Raw genomic sequence first — 16,736 nt, 5'->3', positions numbered from 1 at the left:
ACTCCTGAGAAGGGAGAAGCCCCTGCAGCCAGTCCCCACTGGAAAGGAAATTGGGGGTTTCCGTGGCAACCAGTTCCCTGGGCACAAAGGCTCGTCTGTCTGCTGGGAAGGCAGCTGAGGTGTCTCCCTGCAGCCGCCTCTGCTCTGGTGGATGGCGAGATGTAGGGAGAGTCACGGGGGGAGGGCCCTGGTGCCTCTTCAAGAAGTGACAGTCACAGGGCCACTGGGACGAGTGCACCCTCCAAGCAGCAGGGCAGTAACAGGGAAGAAGCAAGAGGGCCTTGCAGGTAGCTGGAGGCAGAGGGGTTTGAAAAGTCAAAGGGTTTATTATTTACACGTATAAAGAATGTGAGACTAGAAACTGGGGATGAGGCACAGCCAGGAAGATGATGCCGGCTCAGTCGGTGATGATGAGCTCGTCTACCCCCCAGTCTTCATAGCTCCCGTCGGGCAGGTAGCGGCGAATGATGATGGGGATCTTTCGGGCCCTGTGGTGGGGAGAAGTCAAGGCACATGAGGGCTGGTGACCCCAGCTTTGCAGAAGGGACAGAACGTGTGCAGAATGCAAGGGAACAGAAGTCTTAGGAGCATCCTCTTGAAACTATGAATGCACTTTGTAGGAAAGGAATTACAACAAAAAAGCTCCTGCATCCCTGAGTGTGGGACAGTGGGTCTGGAAGGACCCACGGCTGAAGGGAGGAGGCGGCAGGGTAGAGGGATGCGGTAGGGACAGGAAAATTCTGACAGACAGAAGAGGTCGATGTCTCATCAATGTCCTCCCCTCCCAGCCCCCTCCTCCCTGGTGGGCTGACTCCTGAGCAGACTAAGGGTCTACAGGAACAAGAACCACACTTCCCAGCAGCGAAGTAGGGGGAGGGGGGTACAGCAGAGAACCCAAAGGATGCCTCCCAGGCGCAGTGAACCACGATCTGGGTGACTTACTTGAGCTCTTTCATGGCGATGAGCAAGGGATCTGTCTCCCCCTCCAGCTCCACCATCACAGGGGCACACATCCTGCAGGTACAGGGACAAGTGATGGGGGAGACCAGACGCACAGGGAGAAGGCCCAGCACCAAGTGGGAGGCTCGCTTCACAGACAGGATCAGATCAGCATCCCAGTCCTCCCCTCAAAAGGGCACCTTCCAGGTAGGCGGGTGTGGCGGATGGGGAGCGGCGCTTCAGGGGCACTGACAGTGAGGGGACTCCAGTGGGAGCCAGCAGACTAGTCTTAAACTTTGCCTCCAGAGAACTGAATTTTTCTCCAAATCTCAGTATCCTCATTTGAAAATGAAGACAAAAGCCCTGCCGCGCCTACACAGCAATGATGCTAACACACTGCTGGCTAACGAGCAGAGACTAAGGAAGTGCTATGCGCTGCTTGGTTAAGTACTGTTGTCACTTCTGTTTCACTCCTGCAGAAACTGAGGCACAGAGAGGTCAGCAAATTGCCCAAGATCGCACAGACAGTAAGTGGCAGAGCCAAGTTTGAATGGAGAAGGCTCCTCCCTGCTGTGTTAACACTTCCCATTAAAAAGCTGGTGATCCATAAACTGAAGAAAGGTGTTCCAAGTGTGAGCTTTCATCACTGAGCCCTACAACATTCATCACGTCAGCAACTCTGCCAAGGCCCTTCCCCAGGACCCATCCCAGGCTCCTGAGCCTGAGGCCACGGCAGAGTATTCCAGCACAAAGGACCAGCGTGTGCAAAAGCTCTTCCTTCTGATTGCTCTAACTCAAGCCCCCAGCCCTGCCTCTGGGTCTAGGTCACCTCATTTTCCTTCTCTGTCTAGGCAACACCCCCACAAGCCTCTACGTGGGGCCTGCAGTCAGGCACTCACCCTTCCATGACACTCCATCTGGCCCATGCTTACCTTTCCAGCACCTTCTCATGCTACTTGCTTGTATTTACGCCACGTTCCAGCCACAGCAAACTACCACAGTTCCCAGACACAGCCTGTTGTCTCCTTTTTGCATCCTTACATAAACACCGCCTCGCCCTACAGGCCTGCTCAAATGTCGCCGCTCTGGGAATCCTTGCTGAATCCTCAGTGCCCTGACTCATCTTACAAACACTTTTCTCGGCACCAGTATCACTATACTGCAACTTCTTGCTTGAAGTTTCCAAATTAGACCTGGTGGCCCAGGATCCCATGCCCTAGCACAGCACTTGGCCCACAGCAGAGGCGCTAAAAACAAACAAGCACAAACAGGGCCAGTTCTAGGCCCACTTCCTCTGGGAAGCCAACCTTATTGATTCCAGCTCAAACTGACATTAATGGATCCCAAACCTGATAATTATCAAATTACTAGGAGCATTCTAAAAATACAAGCTCCCAGGAAGTGGCTGTGGTAAACATGCCACCGCCAGGTGGTGCCAGTGAGCCGGATTGAGACTTCATTCAAAAACTATCCAAGAAACATTCGTTCAGCACCTCCTAAGTGCAGGATCGCATGCCCAGTACTCAGGATAAGCTCCAGCCCTGGTTGTCCAAGGGCTTACAGCAGCTGAGGAAGTGCCAGATGGCACCCTAGCCCTTAATCGGAAGGAGCACTAAGCAGAGCCGAGCCTTGCTCCCAAAGAATAGCAGGATGTTGGGACCTGGTAGTGTTCTGAATACCTGCCTCCTGACTTTTAAGTGCTCCACACTGCACACCAGATGCACGCCCATCTTCTGAACTCATCACTCAAGGCATCAGTGACATCTTCTTCAGTCTTGTGCCCCAAGGTACTTGCCACTCCCCCGCCGCAGTCCACACATACCTCCATCTGGACCTTTCCTCGTGCTGTTTCTGGCACCTGGGATACGTTCAAAACCTCCCTTTACTTGTCCTCACTTGAATTCCAATTTCTTCCTGAGGCCTCCCCAGTCACTCCCTTCTTTCCTTTTTGTTCCTTTTGTAAAGCACCAACCCTGCCTGCCCTGGGTTCTGGGTATTTACAATAGGTCCATCTCCCCCACCATGCTGTAAACACCTGCAGGACTGGGGGATTGTGTCTTTAATCAGCTTCGCATCCACAATAGGTGCAAGCACAATATCTTATTGGATGCTGAAAGACTTTAACTTGTATACAGTCTATTTGTTTGAAAAAAATAATTAATGAAGTATTCTTTCTGCTGGGTCATGTTTAGCAGACGTGAGCACTGCCCAACAGAGCGCTCTGCGATACGCAAATATCCTGTCTGTGCTATCCATTACGGTAGCCACAGCGGGCTACTGGGCAGTGGAATGTGGCTAATGAGACCAAACATGAACTTTTACTTAGTTTTACTTAAATTTAAATGGTCAAATGTAGTCAGTGGTGACCATAATTGATGGTGCAGGCCTAGAGGATCCTGACCCCAGTGATACCAAAATCATCGCACCGAGTGCAGCAGACCAGCAAGGAGTGCAACAGGCTGGCAAGAGGCCTACTGGTGCCAAATGGGCAAGGAACAACGTTGCCCACCCAGAAAACCCTCCATTGAAGTGGACAGTGGTCACCTCCGCTCCACAGGACTGGAGGAGATAACGTCCAAGGCTCTTTGAAAACTCGGGGGCGGGGAGCAGTGTGCAGACTGAGCACCACCACTCCTCCAGCACTCATGGCTCCACAATTCTGGCCCCAGCTTTTCTTCCTATTTTTTCTATTTTCCACTATTCCCTACTCAAAGCAACCCCTCCTCCAGATACCCACCATTTCCCACTCCAGCTTGCAAGTTCAGTGGAGAGCCCCTTTCCTTGGCCTCACGTTTCCCCAGGAGGGCCTTCTACAAGAGCAGCAGTAACACACCTGCCCTCTCCATCCTCCCACTTACTCCTCACCAGGATGGAGGGGGAACCCATCTAACAGGGGAGCCTGGGGAAAAGCAGGCATCTGTGGCCCAGCCTCTTCAAGAGTCCCTGCTTTCTCAAAGCTGCCTGCCTGCAGCGAGGGCACTTTCAGATCTGTCCTCCGTGATGCCCACCACCTCAGCAGGCGGGCTCAGCCCTGCAGAGATGGCCTCTGGATGCCTGCAATGCCTATGGCTGATGGAGTGCAGGCCGGCATCGCACATGCTGGTCTCCATCTGTTACTGGCTATCCCTTGAATCTTGTTATTTTTCAATTAGTTCCAAACTTGGGAGAGAAAAGGCAAGGTTGCTCATTTCAAATCCCCAAACCCCCAGCATTGTTCTGTGCTTTCACATCTCTAAGTGGCCTCTGCACAGAGGGCTCTCCCACTCCTCTGGGCTGGCCATAGGCTGGTCAAATCAAGAATCACCTTAAGCCCAACAGGTGCAGCCATGGCTCCCCAACTTACCAGCCCACAATGGTCTAGGGCTGATTTTATATTTTTATTTTTGCTTCCCTAACCTGACAGGCAACCATCAAGCTCTGTATTCTTACCGCTATTCTACTATACTGCTGTTTGACTCCTCAGATGTTTATGTCCTATTTGTCCACTGGATCACAAACTCTGAGGGCAGGGGTCTAGCATAGGGCCCGGCACACAGGGACAGCACCACCCTTGTCTAGCATGTGAGAGGAGGGAGGGTCTGTTTTTGGGGCCAGGCTGGACCACATCAATAGCTCATAGGCTCCTCGTGGCCTGACCGTTGGAAAAGATGGTGAAGAGGCACACACTCACGCGATCTGAAGGGCTCGGGTGCCCAGCACGCGGGCTCGCTCATACTTGGTCATATATGGTGTGGTGATTCGCTTCTGGTTGGCCTGCGGTCGCTCTCCAGAAGGGAGGATCTCAATGTTCTCCTGGCCCTCCTGGACACCAAGGCAGAAGAGGGAAAATCTCAGGTTGCATTATTGGGGGTGAGGGGGAGGAGGCTGACGACAATGGTCATACCCAGCACTACACTACCGCTTGTTACGTGCCAGTGACCACACAACTGCCTGATTAACATCTCATTTAATGCTCACAATAACCTTATGAGGTGGGGATTACAATGCCCATTTTAGAGGCTCAGAGAGTTAGCAAACTTAGCCAAAGTCTCAGACCAAATAAAAGAGAGGAATCATGATAAGGATTCCAAACCCAGCTTCCACATCCGGAAGAGAGAAGCAGAGGGCCTGGAGATAGGGTGGTCCTAGAACACTGACTCTATACGAAGAAGTCCTTGAGCACAGACAACAAATCACCCTTTGCAGGAAGAGGAACAAGCACCCCATCTTCATATATTCATATATTTAACAATTAACTTATTAAGCATCTGTCATGTGCGAACATCACAATACGTGCTGAGGCAGAAAGCTAAGAGTTCCTGTTCTCAAAGAATTCAGTCTGGGAAAAAGACAAGAGTAAACAAAACACCAAGTGCTATAAAAGTATGTGCTACAAACTTACCAAGAAGGTGAGGGACAGCTACCTCACACTAGGGGTTAGGAATGCAGTCCAGAGCTAAGACTGCTAGTCTAGAAGAATGAGGAGGCGCTGCCAAGCTAACGAGGAAGGAAAGGGCATTCAAGGCAGGTTGAACTGCATTAGTACAGGTACAGAGGAGGGAGAGAACATGCTAAGTTTGGACAACTAATTGTGGAGTATGATTAGAGCAAAAGGTAGATACAGGGTTGCAGGCAGGAGAATAAATTCCATAATAAAGAATAATGTCAACAAATATTTATTAAGTGCTTATGATGTGTCAGATAGTATTCTAAGTGCTTGGGATAGAGCAGCGAGTAAGACAGATAAAAACCCTTTCCCTTATAGAACTTACACTATAATAAGAAAAGATATAAACAAGAAAAAAATTAAAATATGTAAAATTAAAATAATTAAAATGTGTAATATAAGAACAGAGAAAAGACAGGGAGAGCCAAGGGTGGTGTGTGGGAGGAGGGGGGAATGCAGCAATTTTAAATAGATGGTCAGGGAAGGCCTCGTTGAGGTGACACCTGAGCAACTACCTGGAGGAAACGAGGAAAAGGTCGTATGCATATCTAAGGGAGAAGTGTTCCTGGAAGAGGGAAGAGCATGATCAAAGATTCTGAGCAGGAATGCCTAGCATGACAGGGACAGCAAGAAGAGATAAGGTGACAGAGGTGGCAAGTAGCCAGATCATGGAGGACCTTGTACATCTTTTTGGCATTTATTCTGAATGAGATGAAGCCACTGCATGTGGGTTCTGAGCAGAGGAGAGACAATTTGACTTAAGATTTACAGGGATCACTCTGGATACTCTGTTGAGAATATTCTGTAGCGGGTAAGAGCAGAAGCAGAGAGACCACTTTGGAAGACCAATAGTAATCCATCATGTGGGAAGGTGAAAAAGACAACTCTGGCAGCAGAAAGGCAAACAGCAGACTGAAGGCAGAAAACCAGTAACACAATTTCTACAGTAATGTGGGTGAAAAGCGATGAAAATCTACACCAGGCTGAGGCACTAGGAATGGAGAAACAGAAATAGGACTGAACCACATGTAGGAGGCAGAATCAACAGGACAGGGATGGAAGGGACTAGAAGGATAGAGGGGGTTTCTGACTCAGTGGAACAAGCACCTCAGAGTGTCCTGCAGACAGAGGAAATCTGAAAAGAGGGGCTTCAGCTTCCGAGCCTAAAAAATTGTGGATCACTCTCTCTCCAGGACACATAAAGCACTTCTTCCTCCATCAGTCACACAGGACATTTTATTTATGAAGCTCATTCACCTAGTGACTCAAGCCAGAAACCTGGGAATCACCATAATCAGCTCCCACTTTCCCAAACCCACATTCAACCCACCAAAGTATCTCATCCATTTTCTTATCACCAACATTACCAGCACCTAAGTCCAAGCCCCACGTCTCTCACCTGGAGGTCTAGGAGAGCTCCCTAATCGGGCTCTTTCTTTTACTCTTGCTCCTCTCCAATTCATTCCTCACTCTGAGGCCAGAATGATCCTTCTAAAGTATAAACTGGATCATGCCACTCCCAAGCTCAAAGCTCATCAGTGGCTTCCTGCTACCTATAGGCTACAAAATCCTGCCTGATCTAGGCCCTTACTTCTCCAGCTTTCTTTCTTTCCTTTTTGTTGTTGTTGTTGTTGTTGTTGTTGTTGTTGTTAATGGAGGTACTGGGGATTGAACTCAGGACCTCGTGCATACTAAACATGCACTATACCACTGAGCTATACCTCCTCCCCCTTTCTATTTATGGAGCCCAATGCAGAGCTCCTGGCACATAATAAACATTCAACACATGTTTGCTCAATGAATGAAGAGGATATTTCAGTTAGTGAACTAACTGCCCCAGAAGCCACACGCTGTGGTCCAAGTGGACAAAAGCCTTCAAGCCCACCCTCTAGGGGCTCCTCCCCTATCCAGGACCAGATCTTTCCTCACTCTAACTGAGCCTGCCTTGACCACAAATGGGAGGCAGATGCATTCAGTCAGTTACCACCGGACAGGCTATCTGCAGGTAGGACTGCAGAGGGAGGACCCAAGACTAAATACTGACCTCCTCGGCATTCTCCAAGTCATCTAGCCCTTCATCCTCCTCCACATCGTCAAAGTCATCGCCATCAAAACTGTCCAAGAAAAAGAAGCCAGTCAGAGCATGACTTACTAGAATCAAAGAGGGCAGAGATCTGAGTCTCATATGGTATGTAGGAGGTACTCGATAAGTATCTACTTAATGAGTGAATCATTTAATAATCACTTAACAAATCATTTAATTTCCCCATTTTAAAAAACAAACAAAGCTTACTTTTCTACTCCCTCCCTGCAGAGCCCTATTTCCATGCTCCCCTTGGGAGCAAAATTCATGAAAGAGTTGTCTGTCTTCAGTGTTTCCAATTCTTCTCTTCCCATTCTGTCATCATTTCACTCCAAAGACTTCCACCTCCATGGCTCCACCAAAGCCACTCCTTTCGAGTATGTTAATGATTTCCACGTTGCTAAATCCAATGGACCATTCTTGTTGTCCTCTAGCCTTATCTAGCAGTTGGCACATCAGACCACCTCCTCTCACTCAAAACACTCTCCTCACTTGACTGCAAGGACACTTCACTCTCTTGGTGTCCCCCCAACTCCCTGGCTGCTCCTTCTCAATCTCCTTTGCTGGTTTCTCCTCTTTTCCCTTCAAGCACTCCATGTTGGGATGCTCTGACGCTCAGCCATCTCCTCTTCTCTACTGACACTTCCCTGATGATCTCCCGTTTCTCAGCTTTGACTAATATACTTATGCTGAGGACTTCCCGATTTTTCTCTTCAGAATAGACCTCTCCTCCAACCCCACACATCAGGAAATCTTTCTGGCTTTAGCTTCAAAATAAATCCGGGGGTGGAAGAAAGAGTGTAGCTCAGAGGTAGCATGCGTGCTTTGCATCAATCCCCAATACCTCCATTAAAAAATAAATAAATAAACCTAATTACCTCCTCCCCGCCCCCGCAAAAAATCCAGAATTCAAAACCACTTCTCACTACCTCTACTACTATCACCCTGGGACAAGTCACTACCTTTTCTCACCTAATTACTGCAAGCCTCCCAGACTTTTACCACTTCAAAGTGTCCCCAGACCCTCCTCTGGATTACTTCTATACTACATACTTTTACCATGCAATTCACAGATAAGCCCCCGTATTATCTAAGGACATGTCCCCTCTTCTAGAAAGGGATCCCACTGGGAGAGCAAGGATTATGCCTAATACACCTCAGTATGTCCAAATCAAGACACAGAATCCGACTTAGCGGAAGTCTGTTGAAAGATATCTTTTCAGTGATCCTCTCTGGACCCTCGAGCCAGGGCCTGTCTGTGCTAAGCCTCTGGTCGGGTCTATGCTCCCGGTTCCCCGCCTTTCCCTTCTCCAGCTCCGCGGGCCCCCTCAGCGCCCCCCGAGTCCCTTGAGACACTGCCCCTCCACGCCTGGCTCCTCAACTTCTTTCGAGCCAGGCTTCCGCTTCACCCGTCACTTCCGAGGCTCCGCAAAAGGCATTTCGCTCCAGAACTCACTTGTCCTCGTTGTCTGACATGACGCCTGGGCCGCAGCTACCTGGCTCTCTCCCCAGACCCGCGCGGAGGCCCACAGACACAGCGCCTCCGCCTCGAGCGGCGCCGCGCGTACTCTGCGCCTGCGCCGTGACCCAGAGGCAATCACTTCCGGGAGTCTGGCCGGGGCGATAAACGAGCGCATGCGTCGAGCGGTGTGTTCGCGTTACCATGGTAGCCGGAGCGGCAAGTCGCAGGCTCTAGTTGCAGAGATCGGAGAAGTATTTCTGCGGGGCGCCAGCGCACGTGCAGCTGCAGAGACGTGGTTACGATCTCCGGAGCTCAGCAGCCTCTGTGAGGAGGGGCCACCCAGGCGGGGTCTTACTTTAGAGTGAGGTTTTAGTTTGGACGTATCACCCAACAGGCACGGCTTCCCTAACGCCCCCTTCCTCCAGAGCGGGCTTCCCTGACACAGGCGCCAGGTCAGGATGAGGTCTCGGTTCGCGTGTGTATTATCTGCCAGTGGATCTGTTGAGGGTGGGAGAATCGGGCACTGTTGCGATATTGACGCGCGGTGTCACGATTCTCTTGCGACCCGACCCCCGCTCCCAAACTTGGGGTTGCGGGAACAGAGATTGGACCTAAGAGACAGGAGGTGTGTCGTTGCGTTTTTCCCTCCTCAGAGCCCTCCCATGGCTTCCCAGGAGAGGGTGGAGACAGCAACGAAAGGAACGGGGTTCTGGCGCTGCCCCAAGCCGGCCACTTACACCCCAGGAACCTGTGAGCTGCTCAGAGGTCAGTGCATTAAAGGACACAAGAAAAGCGGTGGTAACAGTTACCCTCTGTACCTCAGTTCCCCCCTCCCCCCATATGACTTATGGCTTAGAGTAGTTAACTTCCGTGCATCCCTTAGATCACACTTTCAATTTCCCCAGGGAAGCTTAATTTCCTTCCCACCCACCACCACCGCAGTGGAACCAATTGTTATGTACCCACACACTACTACATACCTTTCCCTTCACTGGGCTTAGTGCAACCTGTAGTCAGATACCTAGTGTGTCCCACTGAATTAACATTGAATTGACATCCTTCCACCCCTCCAGTTTGTGGACTCCACCAGAACACCATGCCTGTTTTGGCTCACAATTTTAGCTCCAGCTCCTGGCACATACTTAACAAATACTTGTTCATTCACTCATTCATTCACTCATTCATTCACTCAACAAAAAATTTTAAAGCCCCACTATGTGCTGTAGATATCATTCTAGGTGCTGAGGATACAGCAGTAGAAAAAAACAGCAAAAATTCTTGCTCCCATGGAGCTACTATTCCAATAGGAAGGTAACAAATACTAATTAAAATATTTAGAGCTTAGACGGTGACAAGTGCTATAGAAAAAAATGAAGCAGGAAAGGAAGAGAGGGTGTACTCAGATGTACAATTGGGGCCAGGAGGCAATACAATATTAAATTTCAATAGGTGAGATGAAGGCATCTGCTTGCAGCCCAGGAGGCCTCATTGAAGTGCTTTATCTTGCAGTGATGATGAAAGAATCCAAACTGACTAACTTCCAACAGCGCCACATCATGGACACCATGAAACGTAAGAGGCAATCCACAGAGGCTTTCTGGGCAGAGGGATTCTGGGCCACCATTCTAATGCTTCTCCATATTAAGGGGGAGGGGACTTCATTTTGAAAGACCACAAAAATCAAATAGTATTTCTGACCCTTGCTCCTGGGGAGTTGACCTGATGGGGCCTTTGCTTCGGGCACAGTCCAGCTCCAGCCAGCCTTCCCAACAGATCACAGTCCATTCAAGACTTCCTGCCCTGCCAAATAGTCTGAATGCTGTCCTCTTACTCACATACCATTCAAGCTCTCCAAAGGAGAAGGCTGTGTCTCATTTATAGTTTTATTCATTCTTAGCTTAGCTAGCAGAAACAAGATTATTGGCAGGATTCCAACTTAGGGAAAAATATGCAAAACCTTTCCACAGCTCACCTCTGACCACAGATTTTGTTTCAAGGGAAACAAAAATGTGGCTGTACATGGGCACAAGAATGAGGTTCCCTCTAAGATCTTAAAAACAACCTTTGCTTTCTGAGATTTAACTGAATCAACATTTAATGGAGCAGAACAGAGATCTGTAAAGTTGCCTTTAAGAGAACGCCAGAGGGTCCAAGCCTGCTGAACTTCACTTGAATCTGCCAATAGCTATTGCCTTCTCTTGAGGAAGAGGGTGCCTATCAGGAGGCATCTGATCAACCACAGAAATATAGGGAAGGGAGAGTCAGGGAGGCATCTGAACAACCACAGAAGCATAGGGAAGGGAGAGTCAGAGACAAATGTTGGCAGTGTCTGCCCAGCACTGGCCGAGGTGGGGAGGCTCCATCAAGCCAGTTCAGAAGTCGGATCTTCTTCCTCTTTGTGGACAAGGACAACTCAGGCTGCCAGAGCCTAGTTCCACAACACAGCTGAATCACATAACTCCATGCTCAGTAATCTGTTAATAATTTGGTGTCCCCTACAGCATGGCTACAAAGAGAATGTGCTAGAAATTCAACTAAAAGTAGATAGCAGGATATCAAGAATGTGTCTACCTTATTCACCATGCTACCCCAGCTCCTAGGTGCTCAGAATATTTATTGAAGGACTAATTGCGTCAGTGGTTAGGCCAACGCAAGTCACTGGTTTGCCTGGCAGTTTTATTCTCCTTAGAAGTTTTGTTTCTAAAAACACTGCCTCCAAGCATTGATGTTGAATCTAGTTTCTTCTCCTAGAATCCCTTCTCTTTTACTCTCTTCTTAACCAAGTCCTACTTGTTGTTTTGAGGCTTAGTTCAAATTCTGTTGCGAGCTACAAAATCCTCTCCTCAACCTGAACTCCCAGAATTACTTGAGTCATAAGTATTTGCTGAGAATGGGCCAAAGGAAGAGGTAGCATTTGGCGCTGGACGGGTAGAAATAAGGAGTGGAGAGAGTAGGAGGGACATTTTAGGAAGCGCAGCATCTCTTCAGAGAAGAGAGAAAAACCATGGTGTGGACCACGGTAGAGGACGTGAGAAGGGGAAGGTAGTGGGAAATTACTGTATTTTCAACAGCAGCTAAAGGGACCATGTCATTCCTCTACTCCTCTGTGCAGAGGCCTCCCATGGCTCCCCACTTCACACAGAGTAAAAGCCAGTCTTTCCAGAGGCTATGAGGCCCTGTACATCTCTTGCCCTCCATGACCTCTAGCCTCTCCTCCCCCTACACTCTGCCCCTTGCTCAGTCCATTCCCACACCGTCACCTCCCAGCTCTTCCTCCAACACTCCAGGCACATTCCCACTTCAAGGCCTTTGCTCTGACCATTCCTTCTGCCTGGAATGCTCTTCCCCAAAATATCTGTGTGGCTGGCCTCTTACCACTTTGGGGTTTTTTCTCAAATGTCACCCTCTCCACAAGGCCCTTCCCTATTTATAATTGCAAATCCTGCTCTGATACACCCTGTGCTCCATCCCTGTACTATCACCATCACAATCTAACATACTGTGTATCTTACGTGTTTTATCACCATCTAAACCCCAGGCATAAGCGCTGTGAGGACAGGACTTTATCTTACTTCCCACTTTACCCGCTGTGTCCGGGGCCTGGCACAGGGTACATACTTAATCCAAATTTGCTGGGCGGATGATAGAAGAATGCTGGAAAGTTAGGGGAGGTCGGCAGGAGTCAGATCAAAACAGTGGGTAGGGTCTGCTCTGAGCTGGGCTATAGGACAATTGAGAGGAGGGGGCCAGTCAGCCAGATAGGAGGGGACACACTTGGCTGGCCTGGGGGAGGAGCCCCAGCTCTGGGTCTAGGCAGTGAGGATGGACAGTAGGAGGGGTTGGTGTCTATTACCATCCAAACCATCCCTCCCCGCCCAGGACCAAACAGGTTTTAGGAATCCATCTATAGAAATAAAAGCACCAAGACAAAGGCTTGATGTACAAGAATGTTTATTGCAGCATTGTTTGAAGTAGAGAAAAAAATCCAAAACCAAAAAATACCCCTGGAAACAGCCTGAATTTCTGAAACTAAAAGACTAGTTGAATAAATACTGTATCTATTCTATTTATAAAAAATAAGTTATATATAAATGGAGCGATCTGGAAAGATATCCACGATAGGTTGTTAAGAGTCTATTACTGACTACAATACAGTATGATCCAGTGTTTGAAAACAGAATCTTATGTATGCATATATATCTTTGAACATTAAACATGTAAGCATCAAAAAGAAAGGACCAAAACCACCAAATTGTTGCCATGGCTCATTGTAGGGGGAGGGTTGGAAAGAAGGGGAGACTTCTGTACTGTCTGACTTGTTATAACAGGTAGGTACCACTTTCATAAAATTTTTTTTAAAAAGCCAGGTGGACCCCCTGACCCTGACCCTTCCTTCCCCAGGAGGAGACCCTCTCCCTCTACAGTGCAGCCCAGCTTCCAGCCAGAGGGTCTTGCCTTCCAAGCAGCCAGCCTCGGCCATCTACCTGCCTCCCATCCTGGCAGCTAGGTCCCACCTCCGGCCTGCCAGCAAGTGCCAGGCCAACGGGGCCTACAGCCGGGAGCAGTTCAAGCCTCAAGCCACCCGTAAGTGAGGGGCCTGGACTGCAGCCCCTCCCTTACCTCCCTCCAAAGGGGGCAGGCAGGGAGACCAGCAGCCCTCAGGGTGCTAAGCAGGCATCGTCTAATCAAATTCTCAGGCCAGTTATACCAAAGCTCTTGAGCCTTGGCACACGTTAGCTTGGGAGTGTTCAGAGTGTATGGGAAACCAGCTAGATATTCCTTTTTATACATCTTTCCAGAACTCTCTTTAACAGTTAACTGGTTTCCACCAATTTCTGATGAATGTTTGGCAGTCAGGTGTCACAGCCACTGCTCTCTCAAGCTCACATGGTGCCTGGAGTCCAGGGCTCCTCTGCACCCCAGCCTATTTCACAGAGCCATTCATCCCCCACTTTCTACTTGGCACCAGACATAACTCTTGGCCTAGACCCTCCGACACCTCCACGGAGCCTCTCCACCCAGGCTGCACCTTGGCAGTCACTGCGTTTTCTTAGCCTTGCTCTGCACCAAGGTAGGCTGTGCGTGTTGACAAAGCTTTCTTCCAGGTTCTTTCAACCCCTCCCTGTCTGACATGACATGACCAGCTCAGGGGCACCCAGGGTAGAAGGTGCCAGGACTGCAAAAACCATACCCACATTACCCAGGCACCCTGGAACCAGCGAACCCAATTGGGAACACAGACCATGGATGGGGGTACCCTTTATGCCTTAACTTGGCCACATCTGGGTCCAACAGGAGATCTGGAGAAGGAAAAGCGAAGACTGCAAAATATTTTTGCCACCGGGAAGGAGCCAGAGGAACGGAAAAGCAAGCCCTCTCCTGTGCGACAGGAGGACCCAGCCCCGGAGCTGGACCGCTTTGAAGAACGTAAGCCCCTGATGGGCCAGTTATGCTGGAGAAGGGAGTGTGTGTGGAGGGGCCCAGAACCAGGGAGGGGGACATCCCTGAGGGCCAACGAGTGAGAAACTGACCCCAGAACTGCTTCCTGTTCCCAAGAGAGCCGCCCCTGCCACCCCTCCTGGGAGCCTGACGGTCCCCACTGTCCTGTCCTGATGGCCCTCTCCTTGTCCAGTGGTGAAGGAAATCCAGGAGAGGAAAGAATTCCTGGCTGACATGGAAGCCCTGGGGCAGGGCAGACGGTACCAAGGGATCATCCTCACTGAAATCTCCCAGGTAGGAGAAGCCACAGGGAAGTGGGGTGGGACGTGCCCATGTGAGTGTGGAGGACGAGAGGTGAGTGGAGAGAATGGGTCAGCTGTGGCCGTTTCCGGAGTTCAGCTCTAGCCTCATATCTGTGGTGGCTGCTGGAGTTCCCTCCCTGATACCCAGCTTTCCTCTGCAGAAACTACAGGAAATGGAAGACATTGACCACAAGAGGAGTGAGGAACTTAGGAAGGCTCTGGCCACCACTTTATCTGTCTCAAGAGGGGCGGGAAGCCCAGCCTCCACCACTGGAACACCCACCCCCTTGCCAAACAGGGTCACCCCCAGGTCAGCCCAGCCACCCTGGCCTTCAGCCATGTCAGATGGTTGTATATCACTGCCCCTGCCTAGGGTACCCCAGACAGAGACAGCACCCTAGAAAGTAGACTGATCCTCCTGGATACCTGGCCCAAGGATCCCAGGTCAGCTGAGCCTCTGAGACCAGTCACAGATACAGACACGCACCAAGACACACGACTTGGAGTCTTTTCTCAGGGGAAGAGTCCCCCCATACACACTGAAAGCAAGACCCAGGTCTCACCATCTCGGGCGTGGGTCTAAGGGTGGCCACTGGGCCCTCTTCCCACTACCTCACCCACTGTGTGTCCCCATGTCCTCCACATTTGATTCTCTGAACTTAGGAATGAATGACTCCTTTCTTCCTACGTGTCTTAGGACCTACTTATATGACTTCTTACCACCTTGGGCAAATGTTTAACCACTATGATTAACTGGCCAATGAAACACGTTTAACATAGGTCATTACACATACCATTTTGTTTTCTGAGGGATAAGTCTTATTTATTCAAGGGGTTAGAATTTTTCAAGCCCAGGTGGTTTCTAGTTGTTTGCATATTTCAAGTGAAAACAGGAACCAGCGTTTCTGAGCACCCCAGGCCAGGCGCTGTGGCGGGTGCCAAGGTCACTCTCGGCTGATTCTCTCAATAAACACCTGAGATGGCTGATTATCCCTCGGTAAAAACTGGGGCTCACAGAGATACTATGGCCAGAGTCTTTTAACTAACAAGCAGCTTACTCAGGATTAAAAGTTAGCTTTCTGTCTTCCCACCAAACCCACAGCCCATAGAAGGAAACCCAAAGGGGTGGGAGGGACCCAGACTGAGGGGGCCCTGGGCTTGGAGTTCCACTCCCAGCCCATGTGGTCTAAGCCCCGCAGCCTCAGCTCTGACGGCTCCTGAGACACCCACCCGCAGGGACAGCGCCGTGGGCCTGGCACGCAGCACAGGGCAGTCCCCATGTCTTCTGACAACCACAAGCCCTATGCTCTCCCGGATTCTGTCATTTTGCTGTCCCCATAAATCAAAGTATTTTAGAGATTTCAACCAACCCTCCCACTTGGAGGGATTCACATAATCCTCTCAGGCCACATGACCCAAGTTCGGGTCTGCAGAATAAACATGGCCCTGCAGCCTCAAGCAAATAAACAGTGAGGACCAGATCAAGGGTTGGCTCCAGAACATTCCATGGGAAGCCTGTCTCCACACACACCCTCCAGAACCTGAGGACCAAGCGTGCAACGTGACGAGGACAGCCGCCGTCCACCTCAAAGGCCGCAGCACGTGGCCCAGAGGCAGCGAGCTGGAGGACCCAGGACAAATTCAGCCCACCTGTGACACCACAGCAACCTACCCTTGGTTTAAATTCAGATCAGTTGCCAACTTTACAAATTACACACACACCGTCTGGATTTCTGGTTTCTTTTGAAAAATGGAAAGGTCAGGGCCCACTGGGCTGACATCCCCACATGCTACATTTGACTTAAGGGAAAAAGAACCTCCCCATCTGGCTGCGGCATATCCACCCCAGATCACCCCAGTCCCCACCACCAAGTCCCCTGAAATCAAGTCAGCCTGACGGAGCCCAGCCTGGTTCATGGGTGTCACCTGCCTGGCCCCTGGAAGGTACTGGAGTTGGTGACCCCAGCTCCAGGTCCTCAACAGGCACGTTTGGAAGGAGAAGCCGGGCTGCACAGGTGTGGGAGCCACCTTCCCTGCAGAGGAAGCGGTCCTGCTGCCGTCGGTGGCAGCCCGTCCACGCCCTCC

At 50.1% G+C, this 16,736-nt stretch overlaps 2 protein-coding genes across 4 annotated transcripts; one reads left to right on the top strand and one right to left on the bottom strand.

Annotated features, from left to right (window-relative positions):
* Positions 1 to 306: 306 nt before the first annotated feature.
* Positions 307 to 9,061, bottom strand: POLR2F (RNA polymerase II, I and III subunit F). Its single transcript, XM_074375530.1, has 5 exons — positions 8,905 to 9,061; positions 7,410 to 7,479; positions 4,610 to 4,740; positions 943 to 1,014; positions 307 to 488 (listed from the first exon to the last, which is right to left on the bottom strand). Exons 1-5 carry the CDS (start codon positions 8,922 to 8,924, stop codon positions 398 to 400), a joined length of 384 nt encoding a protein of 127 aa, XP_074231631.1. The 5' UTR covers positions 8,925 to 9,061; the 3' UTR covers positions 307 to 397.
* A 19-nt stretch (positions 9,062 to 9,080) lies between these two features.
* C12H22orf23 (chromosome 12 C22orf23 homolog) lies at positions 9,081 to 16,364 on the top strand. 3 transcript variants are annotated; one of them, XR_006726813.2, is made up of 7 exons: positions 9,081 to 9,234; positions 9,564 to 9,675; positions 10,420 to 10,482; positions 13,312 to 13,494; positions 14,206 to 14,337; positions 14,467 to 14,643; positions 14,813 to 14,949. XR_006726813.2 is itself a non-coding variant. In XM_010960323.3 (7 exons), exons 2-7 carry the CDS (start codon positions 9,573 to 9,575, stop codon positions 15,050 to 15,052), a joined length of 822 nt encoding a protein of 273 aa, XP_010958625.1. In that variant the 5' UTR covers positions 9,081 to 9,234; positions 9,564 to 9,572; the 3' UTR covers positions 15,053 to 16,364. The 3 variants fall into 3 exon arrangements, 2 of the variants coding, with proteins under 2 accessions (XP_010958625.1, XP_045376626.1); XM_010960323.3 differs by having other exon boundaries at positions 14,543 to 14,643; positions 14,813 to 16,364; XM_045520670.2 differs by having other exon boundaries at positions 9,225 to 9,362; positions 14,543 to 14,643; positions 14,813 to 16,364.
* The last annotated feature ends 372 nt before the right edge of the window (positions 16,365 to 16,736 follow it).

This window comes from Camelus bactrianus, chromosome 12, assembly GCF_048773025.1.
Source record: "Camelus bactrianus isolate YW-2024 breed Bactrian camel chromosome 12, ASM4877302v1, whole genome shotgun sequence".
NCBI classification, from domain to species: Eukaryota; Metazoa; Chordata; class Mammalia; order Artiodactyla; family Camelidae; genus Camelus; species Camelus bactrianus.
Note: the sequence above shows the minus strand (reverse complement) of the source record. Positions and strands in the feature narration are given on the sequence as shown.

Bases quoted from the DNA above. Each gene is read 5' to 3' on its own strand.
- POLR2F (XM_074375530.1), bottom strand. From the start codon at position 8,924: ATGTCAGACAACGAGGACAA. The intron at 7,480-8,904 runs GTGAGTTCTGGA...TTTCTTGGACAG, and splicing joins ATGTCAGACAACGAGGACAA to TTTTGATGGCGATGACTTTG. The intron at 489-942 runs GTAAGTCACCCA...TCCCCACCACAG, and splicing joins ATCGCCATGAAAGAGCTCAA to GGCCCGAAAGATCCCCATCA.
- C12H22orf23 (XM_010960323.3), top strand. From the start codon at position 9,573: ATGGCTTCCCAGGAGAGGGTGGAGACAGCAACGAAAGGAACGGGGTTC. The intron at 13,495-14,205 runs GTAAGTGAGGGG...TGGGTCCAACAG, and splicing joins GTTCAAGCCTCAAGCCACCC to GAGATCTGGAGAAGGAAAAG. The intron at 14,644-14,812 runs GTAGGAGAAGCC...TTTCCTCTGCAG, and splicing joins TCCTCACTGAAATCTCCCAG to AAACTACAGGAAATGGAAGA.